The sequence below is a fragment of the Fundulus heteroclitus genome, chromosome 13 (genome assembly GCF_011125445.2).
Source record: "Fundulus heteroclitus isolate FHET01 chromosome 13, MU-UCD_Fhet_4.1, whole genome shotgun sequence".
Taxonomy (NCBI): Eukaryota; Metazoa; Chordata; class Actinopteri; order Cyprinodontiformes; family Fundulidae; genus Fundulus; species Fundulus heteroclitus.
Window position 1 is genome coordinate 22,944,225 of NC_046373.1, and position 14,473 is coordinate 22,958,697.

Consider the following 14,473-nt stretch of genomic DNA (forward strand, 5'->3'; position numbering starts at 1 on the left):
AAAGAGATGCGTGGTGGTGCAGCAGCTTACTCACATACGCTGTTGTTATAAGCCCAAAAATTAACCGATATCAATAATTAAGGAGAGTTGTTATTGATATTTTTCATCTGTTTAAGTTACAATGTGCAAAAGTCACAGGGAACAGTTCCCTCAAGGAATCTTAGCCTCACCGAGACATAGTTTATAGTTTTTCATCTTTCTAAAAGAAGAAAAACAAAAAACAAAGACATGTACTTGTCTGACAAAAGAAGTAGTATGTTTAGAAATAGCAGAATGCAAAAGAGATTCAAGGTTAAAACTCAAGCAAAAACTGTTTTACACCAGTTAATGAGCATCACTACTCATAGCTTTTCCTCAAATTTATTCAACATCCATAACAGTCATGCAAATTGTTAATAACACATTGTGCAAACAACTCAGCAGACTGAGGCTGTATGTTTCAGAAGCGACGACGATGTAAATACAAGTTTTCTGTTGTGGTTATTGGACAACACATCCCTACTCACTCAAATAGATACTGTATAAAATACTGTATACCAAACCCACATAATGGCGCATATAATACTTTTTTATGCCAACGTTCTATGCATTCATCACACTGTTTACATCTGTGTTTATATATGTTTGCTCCTGTACATTATTACCAATTCCAACGTAATAATAATAATTATTGTTATTGTCATTATTATTATTATTTACTCCTGATCATTGCACCACCATCTCCATCTGTGTACTTTGAACGTATTATATATACTGTAGCCTGTTTTGATTTTATTACTGCATTATTGTTAAGCACATCATGAGCGTTGTGCACAATCCAGAGTCAAATTCCTAGTATGTGTACACATGCCTAGCAAATAAAACCTATTCTAATTCTTATATTGTTTAATAAAGGAAAGAATATGTTCAGATTTCCTCAAGGCCAAAGCTATTTTAGAATAATATCCCTACATTAAACAACATGCATCAAATACAGCAAATTAACCTTAAAATTGTTTAAATGTAAATTAATAAGCACTATTAAAATTGTATCAGCATACAGGCTGTGTGCTGTGCAGAGCGTAGCTAACGTTATCTTAGCATCGACTGTAAAAATAAAATCTTCAGAACTAACTAATAAAATATGAAATTAAGAGAATAACAGGAAACAACCTGTGTTTGCCGACCGAACTGACGGTCTTTCCTGATGTGGATCCATTCTTTATAAATTCCTAAATCTGCCAAACTTGACTCCTAACGAGTTTAACAAACCCCCGTTTGCAAATACGGAACTGCAAAAAAAAAAAAAAACTACTTCCGGGGGAGGGCCTTCAAAATAAAACTTCAGGCGCCGCAATGATTTATTTATTTATTTTGATTGATTGATTGATGTAGTTGTGATCACATATCATTCCGAATAAAAAATAAACGTTTGCTAGAGGTTGATGGACAAATAAATATGACTGGGTTTAGTCTAAACTGTGGTTTCATGCTGAAACTGAAACCACTTGCTTGTTTTTGTCAGTCTTATGATCAATTCAGAACAGCTGAAAATACACCCAAAAATCAGACAAACCAGCTCCTTAGGATGCAAGAAGATACGTCCAAATTGTAAGGCCATAAGAATATTAAAGAGGGTGTATACTTTTAAATTCCTCCTTTTCACTTTATGCAGTTGTGGTCTATGTTGTCAGACCACACGTAATAATTTATCAGTATGCACGGGAGAAATTAATACTATTAGCTAGTCAGTGGATTGAAGATAATCAGCCAATAAGATCAGTAGTTTATTCAGATTCTAGTTCGTCATTACTTTGTATCAATATCAGATGCTCAGAAAGCAGACCAGAAATGTTGATAGAAATAAAACAAACAATGTTTAGAATTAAAATGATGTGATTTGCATGGATATGAACTCAAATTGGCTTTAGAGGAAATTAAAACGCAGATAAATTTTGCAAAGAAAGCTAAACACATTTAGGATTGAAATAGATATAAAGGCACAGTGAAACAGAAGAAAAAAGACATCATAAAGAAGAGAATGAGGGAAAGATGGCAAAAAAAATATGTAGAAAAATGAAAAGGCAAATAGGAGTGCTGGAAGGAGAAGGGAAAAGATGGTACTATCATGTCTCTGATTTGGACATACAGGAATAAATAGTACTTCAAAAACACAATACAGCTAAATGTAATTATTGCGGTGAAGATGAAACTATATAACATGTTTTGTTGTACTGCCAGAAACGAAGAAGTTAAAGAATTCAGTTAACAGTCTTTCTAAAATGAAAATAAGGTTAAATCCGCTTTGATAAGTCAAGCTTTGATAGATTAACTTAAAACAAACCCGCTCTTTTCGTGTTTTTAATACAACTGGAGGATTTTTCTCCTCTTTTTATTTTTGAGCATCGTTCCAGTCCACACTCCACACCAGCTTGTGGCGGTAATGTGCAAACCACCAAAAATGTAACAGACGAAGAAGAAGATTAACGGAAGTAGTTGTCTCCTAGCAGCAGAAGCTTCGCGAGCAACGTTTTTATTTACTCCCGACAAAATGGGTTAATTTCCTAGTTAAGAAATTGATTTTCTGTTGCCTCACATCCAAAATTAACCGCCTTTGCCATTTGTCTGTTTAATGTTCTCCTGAAAACTGCGCTCAGATCGTTAGCTTAGCCCCTTTAGCTGGAAGCAGACAGTTATCCAGGAAAAGATCGAATAAGAGAGACTGATGGCGAACGGATTGTATTTCGCATGGAGTTTAATTAAGGAGAGGTTGTTTGAAAACCTCAGAGGTTCACAGCAATGGATGAAAGACAGCTAACAGAAATGGAGGAACCAACACACAGTGAGCAGATGGACTCCCAGTCTCCTGGTAATTTAGCTCTTCTTCAACTCTGTAAATGTATAACATCCAAGGTGCAACAAAGAAACTTAAAAACCTCTAAACGGAAGTGGAAAGAGCTTGCTATGGCTGCAATAACCGATCTGAAGCAGGTGTAGAGAACAATCTTGAGATATTAATACTATTGGTCAGATAAAGGCTACTCCGCACTTGTCCAAGTCAAAAAACAGAACGGTCAATGAGAGCATTTATGTTTGCAAATGACAAAACAACCCATACAACTCTACCACAATATTAATAAAACACTGTCATCCTCTAAGCCAGAGGTGTTCAGACTTTTCAGCACATGGGCTGAAAAGTCTCGAATCAAAAGTACCCGAGGGCCAAAACATGAATAAAAAAAACCAAAAAATTGTTATATTGTAAAAAATAAACAAAAATACCTGCTTTATAAAAATGTGATCATTTTAAATAAACTAATTAGTTGGATTTTCTAAAGGAAGTGGTTTTGTAAATCATTGTAGATCTGAGGGTTTTATGCCTTAATAAAAGATGGTCATCCAGCTTGGAAATTTTATTATTGGTCTAGCAATATAAGAACAGGACTTGGGGCAGTATTTCAATGAAAAAACTTTTGATAAATATATTTTAAGCATATTTTAATGCACCATAGTCTGCATATGAGTAAACGTCGTTGGATGAAATTAAAGAGAATGTAAAAATGTGGTCCATAAAAGACGAATGCTTCACGTTGTACCTAACATTTTGATTGTAAGATTTTAACTTGTCTAATAATTTTGCCCTAATTAAAAGGAAAAAGTTTCCATCTTCACGAGCCACTTGTGCTGGTGGGGCAAACTATGTACAAGGGCTGCACTTTGGACATGCCTGCTCTAAGCTGTTCATTGATAAGTACAAAGGCAAGGCAGAGTGCATGAAGTTCATAGGTGCTTCTAAGTTTATTCAGTTTTTGTTTTTTGGTCATATATTGGGGGAGAGGGGGGACATTGACAATAATACAAAATCAGTTTATTCAATTACACCAGCTATGTTTGCTGTTTTAATTCGTAATGAAAACAGGAACTATCCAGATGACCCTAGGGCTGGAGGATATGGCCAAAACTTCTATCACAATATATTTCTTAATTTCAGTCAATAAAATATAATTATGATATTGATATGAATAAAATAGGAGTTTCAGAAAGAAGAATGCCCACAACATATGTCTGAATTATTTTGCAATGTTTATAAAACTTCTCCAATATAACATTTTATAATATTTGCTTTAAAAAAATGCATAAAACTACATAAATCTCAGAACGTCAGTCAGTGACAAATGCTGTAATCATATATTATTACAACATTTGTCACTGTCTATATACAGTCTATAGACTGTAATGTATATTGAAATATTGTGAAAGTCATATCACTGTTAAATTATATTGCGATATATATTTATATTGAATTATTGTCCACCCCTAGGTGACCCTGATAAAAAGTTTACATAACTTAGTTGCCATTATTATATATTGGCCTCTCCAACATCAGTTACAGCTGGAAGTAATTTCTGGTAGTTTTGGAGGAGCGACTTTTTCCCTCAGATGGTAAAAGCTCCATGTTGTTCTTTGGAGGAGGAAAAAACTTCAGTTTGTATAAATTCTTGGTTTCCTGTGTAAGAGACCGATGGCCACGCCAGAACTTTACCTTTTCGCGCTGTAGCCTGCTACATTTAGCCTTGTGTGTTGGATTTTTGTGTTTGAATGTCCAAGGACAGCCCACACATATCTTCTGAAACATTCACAGATGTTCTGTATTTTCTATTAGCGTGCTGCGGTCGTCCTTCCATCTCAGTCTAAGACCAAGTTCCCTTTGCTTTAGTTTGGAGCTCACAAAAGTTTTGTTTATTGCTGTGGCCATAAAGTTTGTTGTAATCTGGATTTGACTTTTAGTTTACAGGCCGATTGATGTTTTACTGTAGTTTTTATACTCTGAGAGTTGGGGTTAATTAAAATTCTGGTCATTTGTTGATTTAAATATTTCCCTTTATAGTCCCAAAGAGGATACATTTTTCTCTGCTTTAATCCCATAGGGAGCATTGTGCTAGGGTCTTGCTCAGGTACCCATAGTGACAGACCAAGTTTTGAACCGGAGCTCTTTGCAGCCTCTCTAAGATGCCATCGCCCAGCTCCCTAACCCCTAGGCCATCCCTCCCCCATTGATTTGATTTATGTAACATTCTGGATGAGAAGTGCTTTCGTTTCACTAGTCCTTGTTTCTGTTTCCTGCAGATGTCCAGAAGCTGCTGGTGTTTAAAGACGAGGTTCCGGATGAGGAGCAGTACTGGTGTAACGGGCTGGACCAGGAGGACCGGAAGCCCCCACAGATTAAAGAGGAACAGGAGGACTCTGAGATTACAGAGTTTGTTTTCGATCCTGTCTGTGTGAAGAGTGAGGACGAGGAAGAGAAACCTCAGCCCTCAGAGCTTCACAGCCAGCCTGAGGGCAACCGAGACTCTGCAGGTCCAGGATCAGACCATGAAGAAGATTCTTTTGAGACAGACGTCAGCGATGGAAACTGGGAGGGCAGCATTGAAGCTCCGTCATGTTCAGACTCTGTAAGGATTAATAAAGATCCTGTCGCTGATAAAGTATGCGAAGAGAGTAAGAAGTTACACAGCTGCAGTGAATGTGGGAAAACATTTAAACTAAAGTGGGATCTGCTGCGACACAGAAGAATCCATACGGGAGAAAAACCGTACAGCTGCTCCGTCTGTAAAGCCTCTTTTACGTGGAAACACATCTTAGTGCAGCACATGAGGACGCACAGTGGAGAAAAACCCTTCAGTTGCTCCGTTTGCGGCCAGACGTTCAGGAAGAAAGAAACGTTGACTTATCACATGAGCCGTCACAGCGACGAAAAACCTTTCAGCTGCTCTGTCTGTGGGCAAACCTTCAGCAGAAAGGAAAGCGTAATTCGCCACATGATATGTCACAGTGAGAACAAGCCCTTCAGCTGCTCCGTTTGTGAACAAAAGTTCAGGAGGAAGGAAAGTGTGACGCGACACATGAAACGTCACACCAAAGAGAAACCGTTCAGCTGCTCCATCTGCCGCAGGGCCTTCACTTCCAAAATAACCTTGTTGGGACACACAAAGGTCCACGCAGAGAACAGACCGTTCAAATGTTCCGTCTGCGATGCCGCCTTCAAGAAAAAAGGAACGCTGTCGGAACACGCGAGAATCCACACCGGAGAGAAGGCTTGCAGCTGCTGGATCTGCGGCCAAAGCCTCAGCTCCAAGTCGTATCTAACCATTCACATGAGGAGTCACACGGGAGAGAAGCCGTACAGCTGCTCTGTCTGCAAGGCAACTTTCAAATGGAAACCAACATTTGTGAGACACTCAAAAACACATGCAGATCAATTACCGAGCCCTTGAGACATCAGTGTGTGTTTGCAGCCGCCTGGACCAGTTTCAGTACATAAAAATACTTGCAGAAGTCTTGTTTCCCTGTACCTCAGACGTAGGGCCCTTTTAAAATGGATGTTTCAACGACTATGGGTCCGAAAACCCTTCTTGAGTACGGACTCTTTAGCCAAAGTGGGAGTGCGTCAGCGGTCGCCATGATCAGTGCTGTCCGAATAGTGCAGTCAGTAAGGAAGGAGGTAGGAGAAGGAGCCTGTAAGCCTCCTCTAATGGCTAGTTTAGCCTAGGAACCTTAGGATTTGCTTTACCCGTGCTATTGATCCTTAAGGTATCCCACAATCCTTTGCATGACATGCCATATCAGCACAGCTGACAAGAGCGCGCACTTTGTAGTTCATTTTCAGAAGGCTGTAGGCCCAAATTTGACACGTATCATCCATGTGCGTTTCCGTCATGTAACGACGTCGAAGTTAAAGGCTGTCCGAATTCGGCACAGCAGTCTGAAGCTCCTTTCCTCCCCATGATAGAGTTCTTACTGTTGACCTCATGAAAGGTAACGGAACAGGAGCTAGGAGATGTTATTAAGGGTGTTCGGATGGAGCCTTCAACCCTCAAACACACCAGTAAGCGAGAAGCATTTTGGTTCTAGACCGCCAAGGATAGTGTTAAGAAAAGCTTAGAAGTTGTTCAGCTCTATGGACAACCGACTGAAACCAGTCGGCAGATAGAGCAGGTATCTAACTAAATATTTGCTCGGTAGTTCACAGGAAAGGTAAATCTTGAAAAATTTTACAGGTTTTTACAATAAATGTGTTGTGAATAAAAATGGAGACTCTGCAGGCTTACTTCTTTCACACTCTGCGTTGAGTGAGGAGTTTAAGAAAAGTTTTCTTAGTGTTTTTGTTTACAATAGAATGTGCAGTTTTCCCAATTGTTTTCTGTGTGTGGAAAGAAAAGCTATTATAGTTTTTAGTTTTAATCACTATGTAACAGACCCTGCTATTATGTTGAGCATCATTTTGTACATGTTTTAAACTTTCTGACCTCTGCAGGAACAGAGGATCTTCTCATTCACTGATGCAATGAGGCATCACACGTTTATCAGCTTCTTCCTTCCTACAAAATACAAATTAAAATTGGTTTTCAAAGAGCAAGGTCATTTGGCTTCCTCATAATGACCTCATGTATGTTTAGGGATAAACCAATAACACATCATGCTCGCTTGTAAAACTTTTCCCTTGTTTTTCTCCTTTACAGAGGTAGAGTGTGGTAGTAGAGCACTAGCCAAGTTACCATGTTATAAAACCTCCTAAGCCCGTTGCAACAGACTTCTCCGACAGTGTTAACTGGAACGGTTTTTACTCGGGGTTACCCCACTACCAGCTGCTATTTGCGCTTTCTGAGGCAAATGTAATTTAACATATTTCCCTGATTATGTGGTGTCATAGGATTCCTTTTATGACAAGAGTCAGCATCTAAAATGTGGTTGAACTGTCTTGTAAGCTCCTAGAAAAAAATTAACACCATCTTAATGAAGCTAGTGCTGATTTCAATGTAAATATTACCTTGGTAAATAAATATGAAACTAATACAATGTACATTCTTTTGTCTGACTATCAATTATCTTTAAGAGAAGATTTATTATTAGATATTCATCAAAGCTTATTCAGATTACAAAAACTACATAAATGTGAAATGTTGCTGGGTGGTTGCCCATGTAGGAATAAATGGAAAGGAGGGGAGCAGACAAAATAGCAAAAAATTAAAAGAATATTTGAACAAATGATATTTTAAGTATACCTTATGGGAAAGCAGAAAGTCAGACAAAAATTAAAAAAGAAATAAAGAAAAAATGGAAGGATAAGTGGAACATGGATAAAAATGGAAGGAAATAATATGAATATAAGACTATTTTGTCTAGGCTAAGATTTGATCATACTGGGTTAAACAAAACATTTTTGTATTAGGAAAAAAAGTAAAACATGAATGTTTAGAATGTAAAATAACAAAACGCGTAGAACATATATTACTGTATTGTAGGAAATATGATGAAGAAAGGATAAGATTAAAACAAAAGAAAAAAACATAGGAAGGAATGGAATCTTAAAGGCTTAATAGGAACAACAGGAGAGGGAATAAAGGAAACACAGAAAGCTGTTATACAGTATCTTACAAGTATAGGAATATATTATAAGATTTAAGTTATATGTATACTTATAAAGCTATATCGATATATATATAGATATAGCTATATATAGCTATATATATATATATATATATATATATATATATATATATATATAGATAGATAGATAGATAGATAGATAGATAGATAGATAGATAGATAGATAGATAGATAGATAGATAGATAGATTATACATCACATTGGAAATGATTCATGATACATACTTTCCGATATGGTAGGTGGCGGTATACACCTGAAAATCATGGTTGCTATCTGCCTTTAAACAACAACAAGAAGAAGAAGAACCCGATCACTAACCGGAAGTGGTTGTCTTCTTGAAGCAGAAGCTATGTTAGTTTGTTTCCTTCTTCTTTGTGTGCAGAATATAGATGTCAAGTTGACCTTTTGCAAACGTGTCTTCGTGGACATCGAGTTTTTCTCCCGTATTTGATCTGTTCTGCTGAATCTGAAGGGACTTTGTTAGCTTAGCATGGTAGCTGGATGCTGACAGCACCGAGGAGCTCAGCGAGACACTGATGGAGATCGATGCTGTGATTCAGATCAAATCTATCACAGGTAGATGAACTGATCCACACGGCGAAGATGGATTCCCAGTTTAATGGTAATTATGCTCACTTATAGCCCCACCAATGTTTATTACAAATTATAATTCAGTCTGCTACAGATTTTTTTACCTTCTACAAAATCAATTATAATACAAGCCTGAAGCCGAAAAAAACAATTTTAAATGTGAAATGGTTATCACAGTTTTTAACATTGGCAATTCATTTTTGAACTGGGGAAGGGTGCATCAATAAATCAAATACAAATTTATGTAACTTAGAACACAAACATTTCACCAAGTTGTGCATACATGGTTCTCTGTTACTAATAACTGTGTTACTTTTATGATGTCATTTAAAAAAATGAAAGCTAGTTCATAGAAAATGGAGTTTTGTCTTCATTTGAAAAGTCAACAGAAATTTGTGATTAAAAATCTAAACAAGTAAACTGAAATAAACAAATAAGTATCACAAGGTAATGCTGAAATGTCTTTATTGTATGTTAGGGTGCAATAACAACAAACAAGACAGTGTTTTAAAAGTTTATATTCACAAATCAAATTCTTATCCTTTAGTTCATACTAATGCTGCAAAATGTTACAACATTTTAATTTTAATTTCTAAATTAGGTTTTAGATACATCCTTGAAATGTTTAACAATCAGTAACACTTCCTGTATTATTCTAAAATGGTACAATATTGATTGTAGAACTTTTTGTTTCCTTATTAAAAACACTGAGTAAATATTTTTCCTGGAAATAAAAAGATATTTGGCTTTTTAGATTGAACATTTTCAGCCAAATCCTGAAATTAAGCCACAAATTATTGACTGTGTCCAGGCTGATTAAGCCTGTATAATAACTAGATAGTTTTATTGTATAGTTACCTAGGATATTTGCTAAAAGACTATTAGGTTCATTATCACCTTCAGGTAAATCAATCATCGTTTTGTAAGTCCAAAACGTCTACAATAAGCTCTGGCTGTGTTGTTTACAATAATTTAAAAGGGAGCCCAAAAATTATATTCTGTGTATGTTTTCCTCATCACTTGAAATTCTTAAAAAAGGAAACGGAGAACTTTTTTGATAAGGCAGTGCAGTCAGTTGTGTAATCACAGAATGAGCGTCTAGAGCATAGACTGCAGCTAGAAACTCACTGACTGTAATTTACCGTCCTACTTTATTAATCTGCATTATTGTGATGGGGCGGTCAGTCATTTTAAAAGGTGAAAACATAAGCAACAGAATACAGTGCACAATTTATTTTTTTAAAACTCATAGAGTACACTCACACAAAATGTACTGTTTATGTCATTAGGCCATAAAAAAGCAAATTCAATGAAGGTTCATTACTGTTCTGTGTTTTCTCCATGTGTGGATAATTACTGTCAATGTGGTTAACCGGAGTGCCAAAGCTTTAGAAATGGCTTTGACTCTTTCTAAGCTGATAGGTGTCAGCAAGTTTGTTTTTAGTCTGTTCTTGAATTTATTTAGATCAGGACATTGTGTGTTTGCACTTGAAACATTGTAGTCTACTACATGTTGTGAGACAAGTTTTGTATAAGTAAAATGTTGAATCTACAGGTCTGGCAATAATGGGGTGTTGGTTGGGCTGCTGAAAAGTCAATTTTATTGATTTAGCACCAATTCACAACACATGTCATCTCAAACCACTTTACAAAGTCAAATTCAATCAAATCATAGAGGTTGTTCAAAAAGTTTCCTCTCTAAGGAAATCCAGTAGATTGCATCAAGTCTCTCCAAGCAGCATTCACTCCTCCTGAAAGAGCGTAGAGCCACAGTGGACAGTCGTCTGCATTGTTCATGGCTTTGCAGCAATCCCTCATACTGAGCAAGCATGAAGCGACAGTGGAGAGGAAAACTCCCTTTTAACAGGGAGGGACCAGGAAAACCTCCAGCAGGGTCCACAGCTTGGTTTGGAGAGCTTCTGTCATTTAATGAATGAAATCATAATTTCAAAACTGAATGTTGTATTTACTAGGCTTGTCTTAAGCTAATATTAAAATGTTCTTTGATTTAAAAGATTTCATGGTAACAGAACAAGCAAAAACAGAGATCTTTAAGGGGGCAAGTGCTTCTTAATTGTATGATGTTCGATATTAAACCATCTTTTTTATGCTATATGTCTGGTTGGGTTTCCTGCAGACATCCAGCAGCTGTTGGGGATCAAAGAGGAGCTTCCTGCTGAGGAGCAGAGCTGCTGTCCCAGACTGGACCAGGAGGACCAGAAGCCCCCGCAGATTAAAGATGAACAGCAAGAGACTGAAATTACAGAATTTACATTCAGTTCTGTCCCTGTGAAGCATGAAGATGATGAAGAGAAACCCGATTTCTCAAAGCTTCGTCAGGGTCAGACTGAGGAGGACAGGGATTCTGCTGGACAAGAACCAGATCCGCACCAAAGTTCAGATCATGGAAACAAAACTTCAGATTCTGAGACGGACGTCAGCGATGGGAACTGGGAGGAGAACAGTGAAGCTCAGTCCCGTTTAGACTCAGTGAGAAGGAAATGTCCTTCAGCTGACACGAGGGGTGAGAGAGACAAGCTGCACAGCTGCAGCGAGTGCAGTAAAACGTTCACCAAACGTTGTGACCTGTCGCGACACAGCAGGGTCCACACAGGAGAAAGACCTTTCACCTGCTCCGTCTGTAACGCAGCGTTTCCCTGGAAACATTCTTTAGTCCAACACATGAGGATGCACAGTGGAGAAACACCTTTCAGCTGCTCTGTCTGTGGCCAGAGCTTCAAATCCAGGTCACATCTAACCGTCCACATGGGAGGCCACACAGGGAAAAAACCTCACAGCTGTTCCTTCTGTGAGGCAACTTTTAAAAACAAGTTCACCTTAACAGAGCACATAAGAACTCACACCGGAGAAAAGCCTTACAGCTGCTCTGCCTGTGACGCAACGTTCACACGGAAAAAGGCTTTTGTGCAACATATGATAACGCATGGAAGGAGCGGAGCTTTGAGTTGCTCCGTGTGTTTAAAAACGTTTGCCTGGAGATACGCCTTAGCTGAGCACATGAGAACGCACAGTGGAGAGAAACCACACCGCTGCTCCATCTGTGACAAAGCGTTTACTTTAAAGACAAGTTTAATTAAACATGTAAAGGTTCACTCAGAGGAGAGACCCTTCAGATGTTCTGTCTGTAATGCAGCCTTTAAATATAAAAGCAACTTAACGAAACACGCGAGGAGCCACACTGGAGAGAAACCTTTCTGCTGCTCTCTCTGCGGCCAAAGCTTCAGCTACAGCTCATATTTAATTGTTCACATGAGAGGTCACACAGGAGAGAAACCGTTCAGCTGCTCTGTCTGTGACAAAGCTTTTACTTTGAAAACTAATCTAATTAAACATGTAAAAGTCCACTCAGAGGAAAGACCCTTCAGATGTTCTGTCTGTGATGCAGCTTTTAAATGTAAAAGCAACTTAACGAAACACGCGAGGAGCCACACTGGAGAGAAACCTTTCAGCTGCTCTGTCTGCGAGCAGAGCTTCCGCTACAGCTCAAACTTAACTATTCACATGAGAGGTCACACAGGAGAGAAACCGTTTAGCTGCTCTGTCTGTGAGGCGACTTTTAACAGAAAACTCCGTTTAATGAGACACATGAGAACCCACACCAGACAGAGCTGCTAGATCTGTGAGACAAAGATCAAACAACATTGCTGGTGAAGATCCTCAGTCATCCAGGTCATGGTCATTCCAAAAAAAAAGTGGAATGTACAAACCTGTTTGGTTTATACATTTCAAACCAAACAGGACCCTCAGACAGAGGCTGGTGCATCCCAAGGACAAAACCCCCAAACCTAACATGAGCTGAGTGGTGTATGCAGTTCAGTGCAGTGAGGAATGTTCTGACCTTTATATTGGAGAAACCAAACAACCTCTTCACAGACGCATAGCTCAACACAGGAGAGCTACCTCCTCAGGACAAGACTCTGCTGTCCACCTACACCTTAAGGACAAAGGACACTCTTTTGAGGACTAACATGTTCACATTTTGGACAAAGAAGACAGATGGTTTGAAAGGGGTGTGAAGGAAGCCATCTACGTTAAAAAAGAAAAACCAACCTTAAACAGAGGAGGAGGCCTTAGGTTCCAACTCTCAAAAACTTACAATACAGGTATAGAATTAATTTTGGCCAATCATCACCTCAATTATCACCCTCATTCAGGTGATCAAAACATCGCTCCTTTAAGCCAGGTCAATAACAACCCTAACGACTCCTCGTTACAGAGGAGTGGACCAGTTTCGGTTGAATTTGCATGTTATCTAAGCCATTACAAGGCCTTTGTTCGGCAGCAGTATAAAAGCTTGGTACTCATCATTACTCCAGACTTTTTCAATTGAGAAAGCTTTCTGGAGAGGAAGCGAAACGTCTTCAACTACGAAAAACAAGTCCAGTTGCTTTGTTTTTTACTTTTTTTTGGAATCAAACAACATTTTATTCCCACAGACATGCCTGACTTCTCGGGTTCATAGGGAGAAAATAGCATTTCAGCTGCTTTTTTGGAAAGAAATCGTAAATAATCCCTCGTGTGCTTCAGAAATTCCTCCAGGAGGGACGTTATAATCTGAAATTTTACAGTTCGGATTTAATGTTTTGATCTGAAGAAAAAAACTACCTGTCTGACCAGAACGGGGGTGTACCAAGTCCTGCCCACATGCCATTTGAAGCCTGTCGAAGGATTTGGTTGGCCATCTAACAACATTTCAAGACTAGTACATATTTGGCCTGAGCAAAGGTGGTTGATACAGATGGAGGCTTTGTTAAAAATAGTTTTGTGGTGAAATTTAAATCACAAAAATGCAGTGAAATGCAAAGAATCGATGGTTATGCTGCCGGAGGTGTTTGGAAATTATTAATCGGTTTTAGGTTAAAGTCTAAATTATTTCTTTCATGTACAGTATAACTGTTTTTAACTGTTAAAAGAAAGTATTATACTTTATGAATTTCATAAATTTTACATTCTTTCAACATCTTTTGTTACCTTAAATATGTTTTTAATGTGTTTTTCCAGACTTTCCAAAAAAATAAACATATGAAGAACATTTTCGTCTTCTCTTAATTTTCACACTTAAGTCCAGATGTAAGATGTTTATGATCTTTACTTCAAAGGTATGAAAAACTGTCTGTAATTTCTATTCTTCAAATCTCAGTGTAGAGTGGCTTTTAAAGAAATACTTATACCTCTTGAACATTTTCTTCTCTAGTGTTTAAAGCTCAAAGTCTGTTTGTGTGCTTAAGGGATGATAGCATAGTTTAACATTGAGACTCAACTAAGCCCTTCAAATATATATGTAAAAAAATATTTAGATATTCATCCATCTATCCATCTTCTAACACGCTTATCCCTGCGTATCTCCAGCTGTCAATGGGCGAGAGGCGGGGCACACCCTGGACAGGTTGTCAGTCTATCGCGGGTATTTAGATATTTACATTACAAAACTACA

General features: G+C 38.0%; 2 protein-coding genes across 2 annotated transcripts; both read left to right on the top strand.

The window, feature by feature from the left end:
* Positions 1-2,460: 2,460 nt before the first annotated feature.
* Positions 2,461-6,715, top strand: LOC105937777 (zinc finger protein 501). The gene is made up of 2 exons (XM_012879276.3): positions 2,461-2,848; positions 5,107-6,715. The coding sequence occupies exons 1-2, from the start codon at positions 2,779-2,781 to the stop codon at positions 6,252-6,254; spliced, it is 1,218 nt and encodes a 405-aa protein (XP_012734730.2). The 5' UTR covers positions 2,461-2,778; the 3' UTR covers positions 6,255-6,715.
* Positions 6,716-8,758: 2,043 nt separating this feature from the next.
* Positions 8,759-12,823, top strand: LOC105937752 (zinc finger protein OZF). Its single transcript, XM_036145438.1, has 2 exons — positions 8,759-9,049; positions 11,156-12,823. Exons 1-2 carry the CDS (start codon positions 9,031-9,033, stop codon positions 12,652-12,654), a joined length of 1,518 nt encoding a protein of 505 aa, XP_036001331.1. The 5' UTR covers positions 8,759-9,030; the 3' UTR covers positions 12,655-12,823.
* The last annotated feature ends 1,650 nt before the right edge of the window (positions 12,824-14,473 follow it).

Bases quoted from the DNA above. Each gene is read 5' to 3' on its own strand.
- LOC105937777 (XM_012879276.3), top strand. From the start codon at position 2,779: ATGGATGAAAGACAGCTAACAGAAATGGAGGAACCAACACACAGTGAG. The intron at 2,849-5,106 runs GTAATTTAGCTC...TGTTTCCTGCAG, and splicing joins GATGGACTCCCAGTCTCCTG to ATGTCCAGAAGCTGCTGGTG.